The sequence below is a fragment of the Hemicordylus capensis genome, chromosome 1 (assembly GCF_027244095.1).
Source record: "Hemicordylus capensis ecotype Gifberg chromosome 1, rHemCap1.1.pri, whole genome shotgun sequence".
Taxonomy (NCBI): domain Eukaryota; kingdom Metazoa; phylum Chordata; class Lepidosauria; order Squamata; family Cordylidae; genus Hemicordylus; species Hemicordylus capensis.
The window spans coordinates 423,003,803-423,029,468 of record NC_069657.1 but is presented as its reverse complement, the minus strand read 5'-3'; the positions used below and the strand labels follow the sequence as shown (position 1 = coordinate 423,029,468).

The window sequence follows — 25,666 nt, the reverse complement described above, 5'->3', positions numbered from 1 at the left end:
GATATAGATATAGATATAGATATAGATATAGATATAGATATACTAGCCGACCTTGCACAGATCATCTGTGCGCTCTTGGGGGCCGGTGGTTACCTCTCCCCCCCCCACACATTCTGCCCCAGTCTCCGCTTCCTAACCACGGCCGGCCCGTGCTGGGCCCAGCCGCCTCTTCTCTCCACCGCCACTTCTGCCCCCCCTTTCTTTCCCTCCTCCTGGGCCTTGCCTCCGCAGCCGGGCTGAGCCTGCCGCTGCCTCTGGGTGTGCTTCAGCCAATCAGGCGTCTCCGCCGTGCAGCCAATCAGCTGGGCGCTGGGACGCACATTCCAAGGCACATACATGAGAATTAATAAGATAGATAGATAGATAGATATGGCTCCCTGTCCCCAAAGGGCTCACAATCTAAAAAAGAAACATAAGGTAGACACTAGCAACAGCCACTGGAGGGATGCTGTGTTGTGGATTGACAGGGGTAGTTGCTCTCTTTTAAAAGGTACCTCTTTGCTCAGTTAACGGGATGGAAGCAGACTGCAAAGAGCTGTTAGTGTAGACAATACTGAGCTACATGGATCAACAGGCTGACTTCTTATATAATGGGATTAGCTGCATTCATGGGAAGAGAATTCTATCAGTCACTATTAGTCATTATGACTGCTGAAGAACCTCCATGTGCAGAGGCAATTTACCACTGAATGGCAGTTACTGGGGAGCAATAGTAGAGAGCTGTTCACAACAGCGGTAGAGGGCCTGCACACTTCAGTTGTGGGTTTCCTGGAGATATCTGATTGGCTACTGTCAAAAACTGGATTTGATGAACCTTTGGTCTGAATCAGCAGAGCTGGTCTTGGTGCCTATATTTTGTATGCAGCCTGTGGAATGAAAGAAGCTGTGCCTGGGAAAATAGGGGGTGGGAGATGCCAATGCCAATTCTTTATTACGCAACATAACATTTTCCAGGACGGAGCCCTGGCAAAGCACCAGCTAAGTCAGCGAGGTCTTAAGATAGACTGGGACACCATTTAGAGAGCGGGGGGGGGGGAGCAGTCACTTTTCCCCTGTGATTCAAGTCACATGTGATTATTCACCAGAAGCATCTATCTCTCCTGGGTATATAAAGTAGTAAAAAGTAACCACAAGAAGTGTTCTTAAGGTACATGGCTTTGGATAATTTAATCTTCAGCCCTGGGCTTGAACCATGTCATGAATCTCTCCCACACTCCACACCCACTGAAATTTCTCTCCAGTGAAACGTGAAATTTGAAACCTTGAAAATAAATTGTTCCCAACATTCCTTAGGGTATCCCTGGCAAGGGGAGAGGAATAACTATTACAAATTTAAGTCTGTGCCTTAGATATGCCCTTTGCATCTAAAACCTTTTCCAATATCAAACTGTCTCCCACTGTAAATTTAGGACAGCAGCAATTGGTCCCAGAGCAGACTTTTGTGAGAGGATTTCAGAGGAAGGCAAATCAATGTCCATTCAAGCAGAGATTCTCAAACTTGGATCTCCAGATGTTGTTGGGGAGTTGTTGGACTACAACTCCCATCATCCTCCAACAATTGTGGCTGGGAATTATGGGAGTTTTAGTCCAACAAGCCTAGGGACCCAAGACCCATCCCTACATTAAAGGGAGTAGGAATTTAGAACAGAGCCCTTGGGAGTAATTTCCTTGAGGAGCCACCTAACGGCATAGCGGGGAAGTAATTTGCCTAGGGAGCAAGAGATTGCTAGTTCAAATCCCTGCTGGTATGTTTCCCAGACTATGGGAAACACCTATATTGGGCAGCAGCGATATAGGAAGATGCTGAAAGGCATCATCTCATACTGCATGGGAGGTGACAATGGTAAACCCCTCCTGTATTCTACCAAAGATAACTACAGGGCTCTATGGTTGCCAGGAGTCAACACCGACTCGACAGCACAACTTTACCTTTACAATAGAATAGCTGGAGGAGAAATTAGTCAACAAACCATGCAGATTATTTTTAGGAAGGGTAGCTTTCAAACCAAGCAGTGAGAATGGAGCTTCATAGGAAGCTTCATCACATGGACTATTTCCACCTCGTGAAAAATCCCATCCTACTTTCAGGATCCTACTTTCATCCTACTTTACTCTCCTGAAGCCCCATGGCATTTGGCATCCAGAAACGACATTCGGCCATTTCAGAGCAGAGAGGCATGGCTCATCTAATCATGACATGGATAGTTATGGCTGATTTACAATTGTATCAGGTCTGGGCTTCCAGCAACAGCAGCAGAGTTGTTGCTAACAGATCCTTTCCTCACTCTCAAAAGTTCAGGATAACATCTGGGCCTTTGGGGAAGCTTCCTTGCAATAAAGAAGCACTCTGTGTAATTCATCTTTCCTCACCAAGCCGCATCTGTCTGCTCCTTCGACCCACCTCCCATCTCCCCTCACCCCCACAACTCCCCCGGGCCATGGAGGAGTGAGCAGCAGATGGCCTTCTCCAGTGAATCACCAGAAGGTGGCACTGCTTGGACCTCTCTCTCTCTCTCTCTCTCTCTCAACTCACCTTCCAAAAAGAACACTTTCAGGTTATACACATTGCCTTCAATGTCTGCCGACAGCAAGAGAGTCATGCCCTTAGCCTGAACTGTGGTAGCAAGGTCATCATAAGTCAGTGAGGAAGAGCAAAAACATACGTACAAGTAGCTTAAAAGGTTCACTTAAGGCTATTTATTGCATGTTTTCAACATCATTATTTCATCACGTTGGTGTCTGGCCTGCCCCCAGGGAGATCCAAGCAGAGGGTTGTTCCTTTTTATCCTAACATCCCAGTTAGAAGATGTCAACGGGTACAACAACCAGCCTCAGAATTGATAATGAAAACATTGAAATGGTGGATAGTTTCTGCTTTTTAGGTTCGACCATCAACAATAAAGGATACAGCAGTCAAGAAATACACCACAGACTAGCACTTGGTAGGGTTGCAATGAAGGTCTTAGAAAGGATATTTAGATGCCGTGATGTGTCTACACCTACAAAGATTAGATTCATTCGGACCATGGTTTTTCCCGTGACACTCTATGGATGCGAAAGCTGGACTTTGAAACAGCAAGATAGAAAAAGATTGATGCTTTTGAACTTTGGTGCTGGAGAAGCCTTTGGAGGATATCAGGGACAGCCAGGAAAACAAACAAATGGATCATAGAACAAATCAATCCAGAATTTTCACTTGAGGCACAAATGACCAGGCTCAAACTATCATACTTTGGACACATTATGTGAAGACCCAGCACCCTTGAGAAGTCCATAATGCTGGGGAAAGTTGAAGAAAAGAGAAGAAGAGGATGACCAGCAGCAAGGTGGATGGACTCGATTACAACAGCAATGAAAGCACCACTGAGAGACCTTAAAGACCAAGTTGAAGACAGATCATCCTGGAGAGAATCTATGTGGTCGCTAAGAGTCAACACTGACTTGACAGCATGTAATCAAACAAACATCCCTGTAGTGCAGGTTTGTCTAAGAGACAGTAGCCCTCTGTTTTGTTCTACATGTGTACAGATGTCTGTACACATGTACATGTTACTATTTATTTGATTTTTATACTGCCCTTCCAAAAATGGCTCAGGGCAGTTTACATCGTAAATAACTATAGATGTGTACAGGTCTATTCATGTGTACACAGGTCGTACATGTGTTGAACATAATGTATGAATAGGGCCAGTGAATCCCCCACAACCACACAGCGAGCTTGTGTAAGGACTGGAATTAAGATCTCCCTAAAGTCTAATACTCCGCTATGACTGCACACTGGCCATAACAGAAAATAATGTTGTTCACCAGTCTTTTTATTAGTTAAATTCAAATAAACTTGAATTGCTACATTAAAAGGAAGCGCAAAGTATATTTATTAATTTTGTTAAAAATTTAGGTTATGGTTTAATAACTGGTAGCCCCATTATTTTAAATAAAATGTCACCATAGATAATATATCCTGTTCTATTTCCTCGTACAGTAACATAACAGACTCAAAACAGGCTCAAGATACACAAGTCTGCCCTGAATTGCCATTTGACCCTTCCATCAGCAGCCAAGCACTCTGCATGGAACAAAGAAAGAGAAAAACCTGCTTCTGACAGGCAGGAATTCTCCCTGGATTTCCTTAGCTGATTCACCTGCTTTTATTTTATTTCCCTGTCCTCCAAAATGTGCCATCTTTCTTTAGATTGCACAGCCTGTGATCAGAGACTCTCTTATTTCTAATATTTGAACAGCACCTAGCAAATTTAAGAACAATTACTCACATCCCCATTGACTAGAAACTGACTTCAAGCAATTGACCAACAAAAGCTTCCGTTTGTCCATCTATGGATTAAATTAATTAAAGCTTGACACCTTAATTTGTATGCTTAATGTATTTATTCCTCGTGCATGTAGCCTGATGCTTTTGCATGTTGAATTGGAGGCAAATCTCACTGGTATGTTCCTACTACTACTACGGTAAAGTATGCCGTCGAGTTGATTTCACTCCTGGCTGCATCCACAGAGCCCTGTGGTTGTCTTTGGTAGAATACAGGAGGGGTTGACCATTGCCTCCTCCTGCGCAGTATGAGATTATGCCTTCCAGCATCTTCCTATATCGCTGCTGCCCGGCCTAGTACCAGCGGGGATTCGAACTGGCAACCTGTTAGACAAGCATTTCCCCACTGTGCCACTTAAGGTGGCTACTACTACTACTACGACGACGACGACGACGACGACGACGACTATTTATACACGGTTCTTCAACCAAAGTTTACAAAGGGGGAAAAATAATACATGAATAAGATGGTCCCCTGTTCCCAAAGGGCTCACAATCTAAAAAGAAACAGAAGGCAGATACCAGCAACAGCCACTGGAGGGATGCTGTGCCACGGCTGGGCAGGGCCAGTTGCTTCCCCCCTGCTAAATATAAGAGAAAAATAAAGTAAAGTGTGCCGTTGAGACACGACTCCTGGCGCCCACAGAGCCCTGTGGTTTTTCTTTGGTAGAATACAGGAGGGGTTTACCACTGCTTCCTCCCACACAGTGTGAGATGACGCCTTTCAGCATCTTCCTATATCGTTGCTGCCCGATATAGGTGTTTCCCATAGACTGGGGAACATACCAGTGGGGATTTGGACTGGCAACCTTCTGCTTGTTAGTCAAGCATTTCCCCACTGAGCCACTTAAGGTGGTCAATATAAGAGAATCACCAAGTGTCCACAGAAACGCCCCTCCCCCCTTTCCCTGTGTCATGGTCCTCAGCCAAACTGAGGCCTCACAAGGCCATTTTTAGCAAAAGTAAAGAAACTAGGAAATGTAGTTGTACATCTTCCAGGTCATATTTAATGTAACCCTCCTTCTCAGGATCTAACACTGAAATCTCTCTCTCTCTCTCTCTCTCTCTCTCTCTCTCTCTCTCTCTCTCTCACACACACACACACACACACACACACACACAAAGAGAGAGTTAGGCAAAGTCACAGTCACTCCAGTGAATCCAATTCATTCCATGCAAACTTTTAATTCTGGAAAAGCTTGGTCCCCGCACTTTCCCTGGCATGTATAAGACTGCAACCATAAGGTGGCTTACGCACATAATAAAAGGGAAAGCTGAGTACTTTGCTGCCCACTTGGCTGTGTTCTATATTAAAATTTTTGATGTTCCATTAATACGAAAGGGTAGAAAATATTATTTGTTAGCTCTATCATGCTGTTGACCGGGGGCTACAATTCTGAGCACTGTCAATTTCAAGAGGATTCCAGCAGCCATAAGGATCCTCTTGAAAATGGCCCAAAGCCCATCTAGTCCAGCATCCTGTTTCACACTGTGGCCCACCAGATGCCTTTTGAGAATCCCACAGGCAAGAGGCAAGGGCATGCCCGCTCTCTTGCTGTTGCTCCCCTGCAACTGGTATTTAGAGACATCTTGCCTCTGAGGCTGGAGATGGCCTAGCCATTGATAAACCTGTGTCTATCCTGTCTGTATGCAGGATCGGAGCTTTTGTTTCTAATCGATATCCTCCAAACCAGTTGGAGAGAAAATGAGGAACTGGGCTATATGAAAATACTGGTATGAAGAAGATATTCAGCAATACTCAGTCACAGTAAATCCCTTTACAACACAAACCTGTGTGTACATTTACTCAGAAGTAAGCCCCATTGTATCCAATGGGCTTGCTCCCAGGAATGTGCGTACAGGATGGATTGCAGCCTCAAGTGCTTTTTACTTCAGTTGGAGGTGGTCTTGTGGCAGCAAGCATGGATGGTCTCCTTTGCTAAGCAGGGTCTGCCCTGGTTTGCATTTGAATTGGAGATTACATGTGAGCACTGCACGATATTCCCCTTAGGATGGGGTCACTCTGGAAAGAGCATCTGCAGGCTTGCATGCAGAAGGTTCCAAGTTCCCTCCCTGGCATCTCCAAGATGGGGTGGAGAGATTCCTGCCGGCAACCTTGGAGAAGCTGCTCCCAGTCTGTGTAGATAATACTGAGCTAGATGGACCAATGGTCTGACTCGGTATATTGCAGCTTCCTATGCTCAGCATGTTTACTCAGAAGGAAGCCCCATTGACCCCTCACAGAGCTTACACCCTAGTTAAAGGCGCATAAGACCCTGCAGCTCAATCTCTTCCATTCTCTCGCGAAGCAATTCCATAAAATGGGTGCGGAAATATCCTACCACGCTTCCAAATCCCTCGTCAATCCTTCAGTGCCCTTTCCCTTCCCATCGGCTCCAACAGCAGAAGAGGAATCATTTAGGAAAAGCCGTTTATGATGGGCTGAGCCTTTGTGCAGACACACCAGGCTTGTAATTATGTTTGATTACAGTAAATCAAACATTGCCATTGTCTCTTTACAATCGGAGCCATTGTCTGAAATTAACAGCTAAGCTGCTTGCAAGTCAGGCAAGGGAAGGTTTTCTCCTTCCCCAGAGGAGGGTGAAGGGGAAAGCAGGGAATCAGTGCTTGCCTCCACTGCTGTACAAAAACGCAGCACTCAAGTGATTGCCCCTCCCTGCCATATGATATATTCCTCCCCCAAAAGCAAACACAACGTAGGACAGAGAGGTGGACGGGCCATCAGCTACCACATTTGACGGAGAGAGACTGCAAAGCAATTAGAGGGGCTGCTAAATCTGCGGATACAATAAATCAGTGACCCAGATCCCTCCCTTTTCCAAATGCCCCTCATTAATAAATCAACTTTAATGAACAGCTCTCCCTCCTCCACTGGCACCTCCCCGCCTGCACTCCAGACCATTTTCATTCCGAGCTGCACCTGCCCATCACAATGGCTGGCTCCTCAAGAATGCATCTTTGGAAGCCCGTTTGACTGGGATGGGATGAGAAATTGACAAGCAATGGGCTATGCCCTGCAAGGCCAACACACCCAAAACTCGTTGTTTGAAGAAGACAGCTCATTTCTTTTGTTAAGTAGAAGGTTTCTCTTGGGTACATCAGCACAGCAACAAAGGCCTTCCACAGTTAAACTATTCTGATTTTGGACACTTCTTCTGATATGCCTAGTGCCTGACTGCTCTGACATATGGATGGGCCAACATGGTGGATGAATAGGATGTGATTTTCATATAAACGTTATGGAAAAGACCCAGCAAGTTTTCAGGATACTGCTACCACAGAATCCCTGACAATCCCTGAGCCATTTTCTTTTTGAAAACTTTCCGTTTAAAGGGGCTCTTTTTCTGTGACTCCCAGTTAAGACGATCAACATATTAAACAAATCTTAGCTGATTAATTATATGCATTTTAACAATTTTTGCATATCATTTTAAAAGTGACTCTAAATAATGTTCCGAGTTCTTTTTTAAAAATCTCATACAAAGCATACTTTATTTTTAGAACTTTAGGAAGCCATTATTACCTTAAAAAAAGGAACATGCCACTGCAACATTTAGCTGCCTGCAACCCAGATTTAAAACAAACTAGTTTGCTCTGAGTTTGCAGACTGCACAGTTCTTTCTAGGACTACAACGAATATTTATTTACCACTTTCATTTTTTTTATTTAACACAGTTGCTCTCAAAGCAGTTTATATAGAAAAATAAGTTTTTTAAAAATAAGATCCGTTCCTCTGCCTGCTATTTCTAGCTCCCTATCAACTGGTCACTTGAATACCAGGGTGGTGGAAAAGTAGGATTACGTACTTGTGGTTTTTTGTTTTTGTTTGTTTGAAAAACCAGAAAATAAAAAGAATCTGTTGCCCCAATTAATCAGGGACATCTTCATAAATCAATCGATTAAACACTGATTAGCATACACTGTACACTGAGCATTGTGAAAGGATGCATTTTAAAATACAACACAATCCAAGTCGATTGTGACACAAGACAGAACAAGACTTGGCAAGGGCGAGACAAAAAAGAACAAGGCTGTTATCTTACAAGCCACACTTCGAGCTGTCAGCCGGAAAAGATTTACAAGGAAAATCCCCATCCTTGGGGTCAGATCTCTGCCCAAGGGAAGGCAAACTTCCAGTGGAAGAAAAGCTCAGTGGCTGTCATCTAGACTACATTACTGGATGTAACTACTCAAGAGTTACTGTAAAGGACTACTCAATTTCAGTAGGACTTCTTCTAGTAAATTTAGTCAGATGCCAGCCAGTTTGAATATGCCCAGCAAGCTATATCAATCATCACCCAGTGGGAGTGGCTGGGCAGGAAGGCCAAGTGAATGCATTAGATGCAATTCATAGCATTTTTTAAAAATGCAATGTTACTTCAAGAAGCTTTGCCGGGGGGGCGGGGAGGCTATTGGTGCTTTTTCTAAGCTGTGATCCTCATGTGCGTATTGTTTAGGATTTACAGGTCCAGTCCTAGGAGCTGAAAGGGACAGGGAGAAGCCCCATGTTACTGGGCTCTATCATTTCAGACTACATGTAGGGAGGGGGTTGAATGTTCCCTAACATAAGATTTCCTGCACTTAGAAAACTAGCCCAAATCATCTGAGTTCTAGATATGGTACTTGGAACATCGTTTGTGGCAGAAAGCATGAATTGTCCCCTTTGCTAAGCAGGGTCTGCCCTGGTTTCCATTTGAATGAATGGGAGACTACGTGTGAGCACTGTAAGATATTCCCCTGAAAGAATGGGGCAACTCTGGGAAGAGCACCTGCATGCTTGCATGCAGAAGTCTCCAAGTTCCCTCCATGGCATCTCCAGGTAGGGCTGAGAGATTCCTGTCTGCAACCTTGGAGAAGCTGCTACCAGTTAGTGTAGATGATACTGAGCTAGAAGGACCAATGGTCAGACCCGGTATATGGCAGTTTCTTATGTTCCTATGTTCCTTTCATTGCATGATGCAGCTCCTCAAACATGGTTCCAACCACACCAGCCATGCCAAAGCAAAATACAGCACATCTGAAATCCCCTCTAAGGGGATCCATAGGGAATTTCAATATGGGGAGGTGCTTCAGCAGCACAGCCGGTCTGCCATGAGGAGCTGCCTCCGGATGGTTTCATTTCATGTAGCCATCTGGCAGGTTTGGCTTTTTTTAAGGCAAACTTTGGGTTGCGGCCCATTTGACCCACGAGTATACCCCTTAGGTTCTGGTGACCAATCTCATATGGCAGGCTGCACACAGGAATTGGACCAAATATTCAACAGCAGTGGAATTAGGCTCATTGAAACTCATTCCCTTCAGTGGAACTCGAGTAGCAATCGCAAACATACTTGCTGGGGAGCAAGTTCTATCAAACTCTGAGGGATTTATTTCCAGGTACACTTTAAGAAGACTGTACTGCGCACTTAAAAAAAAAATCCTATTAAATAGCTGGCTCATTCTGCTCATCTGTATTTGTCAGAAGAGTTAAGCAGAGAGGCCAGAATCGGATTGTGTCTGGCTAGCACAGAACAACTGTCTCAAGGTTTCAGCCTTTTCAAAAGGTAGCAACTAAAGCAGGGGCTTTCAAGCTTGGGTCTCCAAATGTTGTTGGACTACAACTCCCTTCAGCCATTGTAGCTGGAGATGATGGGAGCTGTAGTCCAACAGCATCTGGGGAGCCCCCCAAGTTGAAAGCCCCTGAACTATAGCTTAACTATTTCCTTACCTTTGACTAAACCAGAAACTCTGGTTGCCAGATTGCTAATGGAGCACCCCAGATTTTCATTCTGTAGGAAGTTCCAGAATGTCTAATTTTTCCCATTTAAGGGAGGGGGGCAGGGGCCCACAAAGAAGTTAGAATTATTCTTCCAAACACTCTGAAGCAGGTTAATGAATGACTGACAGCACACACCAGAGAAGAGATTCTTTTGCTCTCATTTGAGCTAATCCACAACTGTGGTCCCAGACCCACAGTTGGTCACCCACACAAATTAACAGATGCATTGTCTAGCATTTCAGTATTCAAAAAGTGGCATATACAGCAGCTCAGTAATTTGACAACAACCCTACAAAGTAGGCGAGTATTAGGCTGGCCTAGTGGCACAGCGGGGAAATGCTTGACTAACAAGCAGAAGGTTACCGGTTAGAATCCCCACTGGTACTATATCGGGCAGCAGCGATATAGGAAGATGCTGAAAGGCATCATCTCATACTGTGAGGGAGGAGGCAATGGTAAACCCCTCCTGTATCCTACCAAAGAAAACCACAGGCTTCTGTGGGCGCCAGGAATCAAAATTGACTTGATGGCACACTTTACTTTACAATTATAAGTGCAGATTGGCACCATCTACACTTCCCTTGAGGCCACCAAGTCAAGACGCAGGGTTATATGAGGTGCAGGGTGCAGGTAAAGCACTTACCAGTTCACACAGCCAGGCATCTCATTTAAAACCTTGGTTTGCCTGTACACCCTCCCTCCATGTCCATCATTAGCACTTCAGCAGGGCTTACCTCTAAACCAAGGTTGCACAACTTCAGCCCTCCAGCTGTTCTTCGACTACAGCTCCCATCATCCCCAGCCACAGTAGCCAGCAGTCAGGGATGATGGGAATTGCAGTCTACATCTGCAGGAGGGCCAAAGTTGTGCAGCCCTGCTCGAAGCTATGGCTTGCTAGCATGCCCACGGTGCACGCAAAGGGGACTCCAGCATGGGACATAGGAAGCTGCCTTCTACTGAGTCAGACCCTTGCTCTGTGTAGTTCAGTATTGTCTACCCAGACTGGCAGCGACACCTCCAAGGTTGGAGGCAGGAGTCTCTCTCCACTGTCTTGGAGATGCCAGGGAGGGAACTTGGAACCCTCTGCTCTTCCCAGAGCAGCCCCATCCCCTAAGGGGAATCTCTTACAGTGCTCACACATCAAGTCTCCCATTCAAATGCAAGTCAGGGTGGGCCTTGGTTAGCAAGGGGGACAATCTAGGCTTGCTACATCCTCCATGGGATGCCAGGCTGGATGGAACCTCGCAGAGGTAATAGTTCTGCCTGTGTCTTTCATAGCTGCAAACCTTTTTGATGCAAGATCGGAACTGCAGGCTTCCTGATTCACAGTTCACATAGTCACTGGCTCTCCCTGTAAAAATGTCATAGGAGAGAAGAGCCGGTCTTGTGGTAGCAAGCATGACTTGTCCCCTTAGCTAAGCAGAGTCTGCCCTGGTTGCATCTGAATGGGAGACTTGATGTGTGAGCACTGTAAGACATTCCCCTTAAGGGGTGGAGCCACTCTGGGAAGAGCATCTAGGTTCCAAGTTCCCTCCATGACTTCTCCAAGATAGGGCTGAGAGAGACTTCTGCCTGCAACCTTGGAGAAGCCTCTGCCAGTCTGTGAAGACAATACTGAGCTAGATAGACCAATGGTCTGACTCAGTATATGGCAGTTTCCTATGTTCCTATGTCAGATGGTCCAGCTTTATGTCAGTCTTTAACCACTTGCATTGTAAATACAAAGCATAACCACGGATGTTGAGAGGTAACCAATCTATAGTAAGTGATCTTAAGCATCTACCCCTTTGGCTCACTACACTCCCATGGAAGCGTCAGACCAGTTCAGAAGCTACACCTGCCACGTGTGCCTGCATTTTCTCTCTCTGCTTAATCAAAATCCATCCTAAATCACCAGGCACAGCCAGACTTTGCCTCCTAACCCACCAGGAGTCCACCCAACCAACCTGTGTTTCCTCTAAGGCATATGAATGTGCACAAGATCACACGTTTTTTAATGTCTGTTCAGTTAATTTTAGATCTCACTCAGCAGGGACGTAGCTATAATTGTGCAGATGGGTCATGGGCGGAGCCACCACTGGGCGAACGGGTTCAAAGGGTTTACACACTCTGCCTTGATACTGCTGCCCAGAACAAAATGCACTCTGCATACGGATGGGGGAAAAATTAGAGAGAACACTGACCCCTGACCCCCAAGGTACTACTAAGATGCAACCCGCCGCTCCAGGCTCCACCCTCGACTCATGCTTAAATAATTAAAATAGTAATGATGGGAGGGCTCAGGACAGGGGCATAGCATACAGGGAGGAGGCATGATTCCTCATGACTTGGTCCCAGCAAAAATGAACATGCCCCCACCCCACCCCAGTGCCAAAGGAAACTGCCCTGCTGGAGTTTATAGCAGCCTTGGAGGAGGGAGTTTTCATTGGGACCACAGCATTAAGGAAAAAAATTCCAACACAAATGAGGATGTGAATGTCAGGTCTGATGTGAGCATCAGGGCTGTAGCTCAATGGTAGAGCATCTGCTTTGCCTGGAGAAGGTCCCAGGTTCAATCCCTGGCATCTCCAGTAGGGCTGGGAATGACTCCTGCCTGAAAATCTTGGAAAGGTGTGTACACAAGTATGATAAGTACTATCTACAGTAAGATGCAGAAAAAATATGCACAAGTAAATGGAGTCCGGTTAGGGTTGTTGCCAGCTCATTGGTGGCGATTCGGGACGGGGCTTTCTCTGTGGCTGCCCCGGGGCTTTGGAATATGCTCCCTGTTGAAATAAGAGCATTTCCTTCTCTGTTTGTTTTCTGGAAGACCCTCAAGATGCACCTGTTCTTGCAGGCTTTTAAACTGGAATTAATTTTAATAATTTGTTTCAATTATTTGTCTTATGAGATTATTTTTATTGTGTCTTGTGGGATTCTAATCTGTTTTTACTTCTTTATATTGTTTCAAATTTTGTACACTGCCTAGAGATATATGTGTGTGTGTGTGTGTGTGTGTGTGTGTGTGTGTGTATATATATATATATATATATATATATATATATATATATATATATGGCAGTATAAAAATATGATTAAAAATAGAATAAATAAATAAATAAATAAATGTCCTACGGTAAGATTTATGAGATGTGTACCATATAATGGACTCAGAGATTATACACATGAACATTTGAGCCTATTCACATGAACAATGAACTATACCAATGAATAATCAAGACCATACCCATGAACAATTGTGTACACACATGAACAATTGTTCATCTGTATAATCTCTGAGTCCATTGTATGGTACACTTCTCATATTATAAATCTTACTGTAGTACATTTACTTATATCTTACAATAGACAGTACTCATCATTCTGTATGAGTACTACCCCTTCTTGTTTCCCCTAAAACCTTGGAAATCCACTATCAGTCATTGTAGACAATTCTGAGCTAGATGGCCCAATGGTCTAACTTACTATAAGGCAGCATCCTATGTTTCTATGACCCAAAGATGCATTTGCTCAAGTTAACATTCCACAAGGAATTGCACCCAATCCCAGCTCTCTGGTTAGGGTACTTGTATTTACTGTCTCTGCTTCCAAATACCCATTTGTCGCATTCACACTTTAAAGTGTACACTTAAGCAATCGTATGTGTTAAGTGGCCTAAGAATACTCTCTCAGCCCATAAACAGACACTGTAAGAATTCCCTTCTCCCCGCCCCACTTAACTACCCTGATCATGAGGACCACAGGGCAGTTAGAGCCAGTTATACTGTTCTGCAGAGGTAGCCAACTCAGATATCGGACCCTTCAGATGGAGGATACATTTTCACTTAGAGAGAGATAAGTCTATTTGGTCATTGACCAGCAAACATTTACAATAAAACAGTACGCATTTCATTTTCACTTATTTAACTCACAGTTCTATTTTTTACTGTCCTGAGCCAGCCCTGTTTAAAGTGCGCTAAGGGTAAACAATCTGCGTTAAGTGATCCTGGATAGATATACCCTTGAGATTGCAAGCCACGTACTCCGGTTTCCGACCGAAGAAGATAGGCTACTCTAGAATAAGGGACTATTTGTGGATAAATAGACTAATTCACTCATACTTTGAAGGCCCTTGGCAACCCGTCACTCACAGATGGATGTGCTGCTGAGCCGGAAAGAGTCGAGCGGGAGAATGGGTGGCCTCCAGTGTATTCAGACACTCAAGGAAGCAGCAACGGGAAAATGAGCTTCTGTTCTTGGATGCTCTCTGCGCTTTCGCAGGACACTAAGAGCTTTGCTCAAGGAAATTCGCCTAAACAAGCTGGGTTTATTTAAAGAGTCTGTCCCTCCTGTCAAAATTAAATCAGAAGTTAGAAGCGCTTCTGGAATGGGCAGGGGGTGGGGAGGCAAGATATGGGGTTTCCACCGTTCCCAGAAATGTATATAAAGAGATCTGTGAAGTGACATATTACTAATCACCAAGAGAGGCTGGTTTTGCCATTATTAACTTCAGGGGGGTGAAGGATGAAATCGGATTGAAGGCTAACAAAGTGAAATTCAAACAGTGCACAATTCACGGATGGAATGTGCTGGTGCCAAGGTGGCCACGGCCTTAGAAAGCTTTAAAATAGGATTAGGAAAACTAATGAAGGAGAAAGGTCTATCAGCGGTTATTAGCCATGGTAGCCAAATGCGGAGCCCTTCATCCATATAGTGGGAGGGAGGAAATACAGCAGGGGAGAGCTGGAAACAGGGTACTGAACTAGATGGACCCTTGATCTCATTCAGGACTCTAGGAAAGTTGAGCATGCTGCCTTATACCAAATGAGACCATTGGTCCATCTTGGCTCAGAATTATCTACACTGACTGACAGCAGTTCTCCAAGGTTTCTCAGACAAGAGTCTTCCCCGTCTTGTCTGGAGATTGTACCTTCTGCAGGCCTCAGAATATGTGCTTCACCACTTAGCCGCGGACTCCTCCCTTACGACATCCAAATCAAGTTTCTAGAATGAAGCCCAGCCCAGGACATCCATTTAGCAAAACTCCAAAAGAGCATGAAATCCCTCCAGGACAGAATAAATTCAACATTCTAGAACCTTAAATGGAGCTTCTTTTTTTAGCAACTTGAATCAGATTCCCTTTGATATTAAAATAAGGAGCTCAAGAGCAGAACAAAACCTTCTTTAGGGTCCTAGGATTTTTACAGTGGGATGCTGCCACTCAGTATTTTGGAGTGCAGTGAAATCAGAGCTAAACGTTTAAAACACAACCAGATCTGAACAAGCACCTTGAGCCGAATAAAATCACATGTAAGGCTCTAAAATAGACGAGATCCGATATACACCATTCAAGCCCACACTCTGGCCTTATCCCAAACACCCTCTCAAAAATCCATTTCAAAGCAACAATAAATCTATGTGAGGGATGAAGAAGCAGAAGCTTGTCTGGCTATATCTGGCAGTTTCAGTTTCAGTTCTCATGTGATGCCTTTGCAAGCATTTTGTGCTAGTTTGCAACACACACACACAAACACACACACACCACACACACACCACTCGCATCAGGATTTGCCAAATGAAACCAAATGAATGCATCAGTTTTTCCTTACTTCCCACCCATCTTCCCGCTATTGCTTTTGGTTATCCAGTTCAAGTAGCCACTTATTCTGACTGTGAAGTAGCAATCCAGGCAATCTAAGCCCATTGCAGATATGGCCCAGATTACTTGCCATTCTGGAATGGTACTTAACCCATTAAGTCATAATTGACCAGGCAGGAGAGGGAGGCTCTGGAAGGAGGAAGGCACAGGCTGGCCTTGCATTCTCTTCCAGAGACCTCCCCAGCCAGCAATGGCTCACAAAAGAGAAAAATCCATGAGTGTCGCTACAAAATGCCAAAAAGGAACAGAGTTTGCTATACTTTCTCTTGGGCGAACAGGAAGAGACTTTCTCAAAGCAAAATCTTTTCCACTCTGAGCAGGCTGGTGATCTACAAAGAGGCCTAGACACTTGCCAGGAACAAAGAAACATAGGAAGCTGCCTTCTACTGAGTCAGAACATCTAGCTCAGTATTGTCTTTACAGACTGGCAGCGGCTTCTCCAAGGCTGCAGGCAGGAGTCTCTCTCAGCCCTGTCTTGGAGATGCCTGGGGAACCTTCTGCCTGCAGATGATCTTCCCAGAGCGGCCCCATCCCCTGAAGGGAGAATCTTACAGTGCTCACATATGTAGTCTCCCATTCAAATGCAACCAGGGTGGACCCTGCTTAGCAAAGGGGACAAGTCATGCTTGCTCCCACATGACCAGCTCTTCTTCATTATAAAGGAGGACAGATGTCGGTCTTCCATTTTGTGAAGACTGCAGCTAAGCTGAGCTCCCCCAACTGAAAAAGGCAACAAGCTTTTAAAAAGAAGCAGCACCCCTAAAAAGACTACCATTTAAGGTGAAATGAGATTTTGGCTGTGGTGGGGTGGGACTCTCACCACAATATAATTAGTCACCCTTCATCCAGGGCTGTGATCACCATGCATGCTTATGTGTGAGCGTGTCCAGTTACTATTACAGTACTACTACTATTACTTCTACGACGTTTGTCAACAAAGTTCTAAAAGCAACAGATTAAAAACAGGAAGAATGTTTTCCTGTCCCTAAAGGGCTCAAAGTCCAAAACAGAGCGGCACAACTTCAGCCTTCCTCCAGATGTTGAACTATAACTCTCATAATCCCCAACTATTGGCCACTGTGGCTAGAATGATGGGAGTTGTGATCCAAAAACAGCTGGAGGGCCAAAGTTGTACAGCCCTGGTCTAAAAAGAGATACAAAGCAGATGCCAGGAACAGCCACTTGAAAAATGATGTGCTGGGGTTAGATAAGGACATTCGATCTCCCTTTGCTAAATATTAGAGAATTCGCCCATTGAGAGGTGCTCTGTACCCAGTTAGCAGGGCCCTGGTGCCTATTAAACTCAGCAAGTCTTACTTCTGAGCAAACACCCCAGGAGCATGCTGGCGGTTGGTTTTGCTTACAGAAGACCCCTTCGCTAGAAACTGGAGCCTGCTAGAAGAGCTGTGATGAAATTATCTGGACAGGCCAGCTACAAAGAATGCCCTACGTGGCAGAATGTCACAAGTAGGATAGGGAGTGGGTTAAAATGGGACTGATTATCCCCCGGCCTGTGGATTTATTCAGAAGTAAGGCCCACTGAATTCAGGGCCACTTACTCCAAGGTAAGTGTGCATCGGGTGGCAGCCAAACTGTGGCCAGACAAGGGAGAAAGGGATCTGTAAAAATGAGTGTTTATTTTTAAGTCGATGATTAGGGACAGATTCAAAAAGGTGGGGCTCTGAAAGTCCAGAGAGAGAGAGAGCGAGCTTGGGAATTGATCATCTTTTGTTCGGTTTTTCTCTTTAAGCCAAAAATTTTGAAAGGAGGAGTTTGCAATATCAGGCTCGAGGGTGTAGCTATATTTGAGTGGATGGGTTCAAAGAACCTGGGCCAGAGATGCTCTTACACCTGGACTTTGGGGCTGAAGTCCAGGGCCTCCACACACCCCTGGGGCCCCCCCAATCCTCTCTAGTCTGTCCGGGGTGGTGTGGTTTGTGCCCTCAAGAACCTACATGTTAAAAAAATGATGGTTAAGGGGGGGGGGCTCCAAAGGCCTTCAGGTCCAGACTCCCAAATTACCTAGGTGTATTTCTGAACCCTGCCCCCCCCCGGCTCCTGAGGGGGCCTCCAGCTCCACCCCTCCCTATTTTCTTCATTAGCTCCCTCACTCTGAGGGGCTGCCGGGGAGAGGGGCGAACACGGCCCCCCTCTGGCTCAGGCTCCATCCGCAACCCTTTGACTAGTCCCGCTTGCTTTGCTCCCGGCGACAAAGACGCGCCCCAGTAAAAACTGCTAACTAACAGAGAGCTCCTTCTCCCCTCTCTGGCTGCTGCTTCATGGAGGGCGAGAGACTTCACTCTCAGTCAGTGACCGACCCCCATCCCCCGCTCGACACTTTCGGGCGAGATCGAAGCAACGTCGGCGCGTTTTTATATCCCCTTCCTCCTGGGCACGGACCGAATTCCCAACCGCCTCAGAGCCAATTTGATCACGCCTCGATCCTAAGCGCGGGCTGGACTTGGATCCACTGAAAATCAATGGTGCCCTCGATTTCAGGCAGCCTTGAAGGCGTATCGTCTGTCAGCAGCACCTTCCTTGACCGGTTTGTGATCCTCAGTCGTTACAGATCGATGGACGTTTTGCCATCGATTTCCGCGGGATCGGAGTTGCGAATCTGTCTTTAAACCGACTCCCGACTCCGGGCTTATGGCGATTTTTGTATTTGCTTATACAGTACAGCGGAACTTATTCTGCCACTCAGTATTTGCGGACGTGCTTTAAAGCAGAGTTAAGCAGATTTGAGTCCCATTGATTTGGGATTTGATGAGTGGAAAAGACTGAAGAGATACTGAATTTCCCCACTGAAATCCAGGGAACCCGAAAGCGCTCAACTCCGCCGGAATCGCGTCCTTTGCCGATTTATTATGAACTAAGAGACAACTCACAAACAAGCATTGCTCTCGCATTCCCAGAGGAAAAGGCAGCATTAGAGTGGCATCGGAAGGTTACCAGGATACCGAGAGGAAAGGGGAATTGTATATATATAGGCAAGGAAAGATTAAAAAAAAAAAAAAAGCCCGATCGACAATCCATTTCAATATGCGCATTTAAATTATTAAAAATTATATACAGCTTTTCAGTAAAAAAAAATCCACTCAGTTTAGGTGAGCTGGTAGCAGTTCCTATTCTGCAACAGTGATGCAAACAGAGGCGAAGCTGGAGGAATTTTAAAAGCTGGCGGAACTTTAAAAAATTGGGGGTGGGGGGGAAGACAGTTTTGGGAAGAGATACGAGTTATTAGGTTTGGCGGGGAGGGTCAGTAAACTGAGGGGGGGTGCTGTCAAATGCTTGAGGGGGGGAATCTGCACCCTTGTTCTGCAATGCGACTGTGTGCACTGCAGAACAATTGCTACTCGGAGCGTTTAGTCCACGGTGCTGTTATTTCTGCCACCCTCAGCAAGTCAGAGAGAGAAAGAGAGAGAGAGAGAGAGAGAATATCCTCCTGTTAGGCAGAACAGATCTGGCAACGCTGTAGAGCCATCACATGCTCATCTCAGTACAGATGCTCACCGAACTGACCTCAGTGTTTAATTCCAGGAGTGTTGAAAAGAGCTAATCTCCCTGGTTTCCTGTTCTGCACTTCTCACCCCCTTTGCGGTTAAAGTGAGGCTCTGGACCCCTCTTTTCTATCTTAAGACAGGAACTGCCACTAGAGTCTTCAGAATGTCATTCCGCAAACTGCAGAGGCAAAAAAAGGTCTCACAACAGACCCACATCTATTGTTGCCCCGGCTTCTTTTAGCCCGCATCTCTTACGCAGCACCCATCATCACGCAGCAAGTATTCTGCGGGACGAATAATTATGTGTAACTCAAAAACTTGCACACTAACACCCACAGAATGTTAACATACTCTAAATTTATCACCTCACTAGCTATGGCTATAAGAAGAGGCCTGCTGGATCCCACCAGAAGTCCATCGAGTCCACCTTTCTATTTCCCATGGGCAACCAGATACCTCTGAGTAGCCCAGGAGAAAGAGATGTGGGCAAACCGCCCTCTTCGCTGTTGCATCCCGGCAAACTGGTATGGAGATGCATACTGCCCCTGTATATATCTATTTCTCTCGGTGGGTGGCTTTATCCCCCAACCCCGCCATACCCGCCCTTAAATACTTATTTGGAGTCGTCTTCTTAGCCTGGAAATGTTCAGGTTAATATAGCTGACACTGTAGTGGAATATTTCCAAATTAAGTGTGCAGAGGATCGCAGCCCTCTTAAGCACAAAGAAAATACCCCAAGGATTATACTCTACCCAGCCTTTCATTGGGCTAGTATTTCTGAAGTTTCAAAGGAAATCACTAGAATGGAGAATCTAGGACCCCAACCCCAAACATTTGGAAGAAGAGTAAGGCAGATTTCGGTGGGGCAAAGTTAAGCTCCTAAACTGAGTTGCGTAGAAGTAAATGCCACGGAAAGTTATGGGGCTTGGGTCAAAGCACAAGCATTACAAGGTTTAGGTATATGCTGCAATCCGGGAATCACTCTCAGATATCAGGCGGTCATCAGAGTTAACTTAGAAGCAAGGTCCCTTCTTCCGGAATCAGAATTGATCTCCAAGTGAAGTTTGCAGCGGAGGACAAAACGGCCATACAACTCCGATCATATATTACAGATAGATCATAGATGCCTTCTCAGAAGGAAACCCTACTGAGTGCAATGAGACTTAACACCCAAATAATCTTGCATAGGATCGCAGCGTTAGATACAACTACCCCGAATTTAGCCGGGTCTTAGATTGAGCCATCTAGGAACCCGATCCAAAATAGGTTTACTTCATCAAAGTCAGTACAGTTGAGTCAACGCGAACTGATCTCCGAGTAACTCCGTTTAGGATTGCGACATGTCCATGTCTCCCTTTGACCAACACCAAGACACGTGGCCACACTAAACTTTTGACACATTCCGGACCCTCGCCTGACACCTCAATAGGGTTAACTCTCGGCTTCCACAAGCCTTTCGCTTCCAAGAGAGACCAATTAAAATATCGTGACAACAAAAGAATCGCGCCGGCTACTGATAATGCAATCGTTTAGGGTCTCCTCCCCACCCCCCGCCACTTATCCAACTCCAGCGACTCTATAAAATAACAAATGTTGCCTCTAAATAAACCAGAATCTCATTTTAAAACATTCTAATCCGAATTATCATAGGTTTTCTACTTGATGCCAGACCCACGCACTGCAGCCCAACATAATTGCTGCGCGATGCTATGAATTTCTACTCGGATAAATTTTTACTGGGGTTTACTCTCAAGTAAATGTGCACAGGATTGTAGTCTTCAAGAATGAAATCTTTCTGCCCGTCCCCGCCCTCTCTCGTCAATTCCGCAGGGATCCCCTATTTACCTGGAGAATATTGGGGTGTCGCAGCCTCTGCAAAAGGATCATCTCCTTGATAATCTTGTAAGAAGCCAGCCTGTAGCAGTCTTCCAGAGAGCCGGAGAGCTTGACGCAGCTGTCGATGTCATGTCCCCCGAAATCGACGGACTTCAGGGCCACCGCCAGGCTCCGGTTGAGCACAGCTTTGTAGACGGCCTTGGTGTAGCCAGAGCCCAGGTAATGCACGTTGGTGACATTGCTGATGTCCCGGCATCCCAGCCGAAGCGGGCTGAGCGAAAGCTCCACTTTGGCTCGGGGGTCCCAGGGCACGGCGGGGGTGCCCAGCGCGGCTGGAGGCGCCTTGGGCTTGAGGAGGCTGCGCTCGGACGAGGAGAGCCGCTGAGGAGTCAGGTCCATCAGCCGCCTCTCCCGGGCTCTCATCACCAGCCTGGAGCCAGCCGCCGCCTGAGCCTGCTCCTGCCGCCGCTGCTGGTATCGCACCACCTCCTCGTAGCGCTCCCGGATCTGCCGGGCTAAGTCCCAGCGGCTGCCGCTCCGTTCAGCCTCCCCCGACATGTCTAGAGGCGAGCCCGCCAGTGAGTGCGTGACGCCCGCGTTGTGCTGCTGTTGCTGCTGCTGCTGCTGCAGGGGATCAAAGGCCGGGATGAAGAAGACGTTCAGCAAAGTGCCCAGCAAGAAGGAGAGGCAGAAGCCGGCTGCCACGGCCACCTTTCGGCGCTTCATTGCCCAGCCAGCAAGCCAGGCTTTCCTCCGGCTCCCTGCAAGCGATCAGCTTGGCTGCGATCTCCCTTGTAACATTCCAAATCAGCAGCAATGGCAAAAGAAGGAGAAGGAGGGGGGAGCCCCCAAAACCCGCCTCTTCACGCTGCACAGCCGCCGCTCTGTTCTTAGGCGAGGCGAACCACCCGCCTGACATTTGCCGCCAGCCCTGCCTTTATGAACCCTCCCTAACGTACTTTTTATCAGCTGCACCCCTGCGAGGAGGGAGAGCTTAAATTGAAAAAAAAAAAAAAATCTCCGTGCGTTCCCCACACATTGTGACGCCAACTGATTGACGGCTCAGCCCCGCCAGTGGAATGGGGAAAACGGCAGGTGGGGCAGCTGGGAAATGTAGTCCTCATTCCCATCGTTGCCATGAGCTTTCTATGACAGGGAACTGCAACTCCCAGCTGGCGGTGCCTGCTCCAGTTCAGTAGGCGGCATCCACTTGATAACGGTGTCGCCTAGAAGACAGCGGTGAATGGGACGAGGGTGGGTGTCTGTCAGTCACATGCAGCGCAGGAAAGCATTTAATGGCCTGTATGTGAGAGACAAATAGCTCCCACGTCTAAATGCCGATAGAACGAAAGCTATGCGGTGGGTAGAAGGAAAAGAGTCGATCAAAGGAAGGTATATTCTTATATTCGACCAAACATTAATAGGGGGCGGGAATCAAATTCAAGATCCCTGTTTATTATTTGGCTCATTTCTGAAGCGCTTTCCTATTACAAAACAGCGGTGTACAAAATATGTAACATTATACATCGTAAACATCAAGGCTATCGAAGCCTACTTTTTCAGTACACACGTTCTCATTTTGCACGTGCCAGTCAACCGCCTGTTTCGGCTTGTGAGCAGTCTGCAACTCCCTGAAGGTAAACAAGTCGTGGTTGCAACCCCCTTAAGATAAACGAGGTTGCGATGGGAGTTCTTGGGTATAAACATGCATAGGGCTGCGCGTCACTGTCCCTGGAAGCTAACGTGTAACAGTAAACCATCTATGTCTTAATATAGAATAGGTGCTACACGCGTCTTGAAGGCCGTCGGAGAGGATGAAAATACGCAACCAAAAGACAGCCTGGAGTGGCTGGCGTATCAGTTTAGCATTAGGGAGACTTAACTCAGGTCCAAATCCCACTCACAGCCTTAAAGCTCAGTCACTTCTGCCTCTCGGCCTACCTAACAGGGTTGTGGAAATAAAATGGGCGGAGAATTATGTTCACCGCTCCAAGGTGGAGGCAAAGCAGAAGATATAAATGTAATTCATAATAAAGGCACACGAAAAATAGTGATATGACCGGTTTCAAACACTTAACGATGGAAACACCTTACGATTTTCTGCAGAGCCGAGCTGTGTATCCCGATGTAGATCGATATTTTAAAGTTGCTTAATGAAGGCCGCCCTCCCTCCACCCCCGCCGCCCACCCTTTTCATTTTCCTAAACCACCCCAGAAAATCACGGATCGTTTGAAAAGTCATCTTCATTCATCGCCAGTCGTTCAGTCGGTGGCTTCCGGCACCACGACATTAGCCAGCGCGCGGAACGCTTCTCCACCAGGGGCAGATAAAACCAGATCTTAAAAGGCACGCGTAAGACAGCCACAACGGTGAACGGAACTGATTCATCGCCGCGTGTGCAAATATTACTAATCTGGGTATGGGGCGGAATTGGAATGATTTTGTGATCTGACTTCGATGGAGAAAAGCAGTGCCGATTCGAATCAACGCAGATTCGAATTTACATTCCAAAAATGTAAAGAGGGAGAGAATAATTTTCTGCCAAGTCTCAAACCTGCAAGGAAAATGAAGAGTTGGTTTCCTTGGCCGCCCGCGGCTCCCCAACCCGGCCAATCCAGCCAGGAGCTCTGTGTTGTGACTAGGAAATGAGGAATGAAAGGTCCCTGGCGGGAGCTGTGGAGATTAGTTAGCTGTGTGTGCCCCTCCAACCTAACGCTCCAGCGCCCGATCTCGGTATGGGGTCGCCCCGGCCCCGCAGGCCTTACGAGTGGCAGCGCCGAGTGCTAATGGCTTGCTTATCCATCAAGGCCCGCCTCACGACGCTGTTAGCAACTAATTAACAAAGACAATGAGCCGCAGGAAGGACACAAAGGGAACGCAGCAGAGCCCCAAGAAAAAGGGCGAGCGCGATTGGGGCCCGGCTCAGAGCCGCCAGCTGAAACGCGCTCCGTGGGGAAGGCTTAGAGAAGGCCGCCCGAGCCATTCATGCCCGCGAGGAGACTGACACGTTGTTTGTGTCGCCAGTCAGAAAAGTCTTGGCGGCGGCGGGGAGAGAGAGAAGCAATGGCAGCTCCCATGGCATTGCTAAGGGTCTGCCCCCCACACGAGGGTTTCCTCACGTAGAGCTCACTTCTGCGCAGAAAAAGATTCCCTCCCGCGCTTTGCGAGCACCACCAGTAGCAGCACACGGCTCTGTCTGGTTGCTTGAAACTGTTTGTTTGTCAATCATATTTCTATACTGCCTCAGGCTGACATGTGCATCCCTAGGCGATGTAAAGTGTGCTGTCAGGTCAATTTCGACTCCTGGTGCCCACAGAGCCTTGTGGTTTTCTTTGGTAGACTACAGGAGGGGTTGACCATTGCCTCCTCCTGCGAAGTGTGAGATGATGCCTTTAAGCATCTTCCTATATTGCTGCTGCTCGATCTAGTACCAGCGGGATTTGAACCGGTAACCTTCTGCTTGTTGGCCAAGCATTCCCCCGCTGAGCTACTTAAGGTGGCTGCTACTACCACTGCTAATATTTATACACCGTTCTTCAACCAAAGTTCACAAAGCGGTTTACAAAGGAAAATAAATAATAAAAGTGCATCTTTTTCTTCCACAGAATACCTATGTCAAAGTAAATGTCACTTGCAGTTATTATTCTGTTCTGATAATGTTTTCTACAAATATTGCCCTGTGAAAGGTGAGGAGGAAAGGAGAAATGTTGTAAAGTGCCATTTTAGCTATGGAGCTCAAGAATACCAAGCGACAAGAATAAGCCACTTATTACATTTTGTTTCTTAGACATAACAAAGAAGTACAAAGTAAGATGGTCCCCTGTCCTCAAAGGGCTCACAATCTAAAAAGAAACATAAGACACACACCAGCAACAGTCACTGGAAGTACTGGGCCAGTTACTCTCCCCCTGCTAAATAAAGAGAATCACCATGTTAAAAGGTGCCTCTTTGCCAAGTTAAAATACAATATAAAAACAGGATAAAATGATTAAAACAATTATGATATAAATTCATTTAAAAATAATTTAAAACTGAGGAAACAGGTATGTCTTTTTAAAACCAGCCAGAATGGGGAAGCTCTGATTTTAACAGGGAGTGCATTCCAGAGCTGCAGGCTGCCACAGAGAAGGCCCAGTCCCAAGTAGCCACCAAAGAGTTGGTGGAAGCTGTAACCAGACCTCCCCAGATGATCTTAATCGGTGGGAGAGTGCATGACAAAGAAAGTGCTCTCTTAAATACCCTGGACCCAAGCTCTAAAGGGCTTTGTAAGTAATAACCAGAACTTAGAATTTCGCTCAGAAACATATTGGCAGCCAGTGCAATTCTGTAAAAACCAGTGTTATATGGTATCTTTGTTATATGGTATCTTTGGGCGGAGACCAGTGTTCCCTCTAAGTTGTGTGTGTGCTCACACGTTTTTTGATGTCCACTCAGTTAATGTCAGATCCCATTCAGGCTGAATCAGGAAGGTCCCACTCTGAATGCATGTGCGCACACCCTGTCTTAATACTACCACCCAGAACAAAACTAATTCCGCATACACACAGATGGGGAAAAGAGAGAGAACCCTGCAGGAGACCAA

General features: G+C 46.3%; 1 protein-coding gene across 1 annotated transcript in view; it reads right to left on the bottom strand.

The window, feature by feature from the left end:
• PKDCC (protein kinase domain containing, cytoplasmic) overlaps positions 1-22,101 on the bottom strand; it is a 71,431-nt gene extending 49,330 nt beyond the window's left edge. Inside the window, exon 1 of the mRNA XM_053311223.1 lies at positions 21,093-22,101. Within this exon, the coding sequence (XP_053167198.1) occupies positions 21,093-21,809 (717 nt within the window). The 5' untranslated portion in view covers positions 21,810-22,101. The remainder of the gene's footprint in view (positions 1-21,092) is intronic.
• Between the last annotated feature and the right edge of the window lie 3,565 nt (positions 22,102-25,666).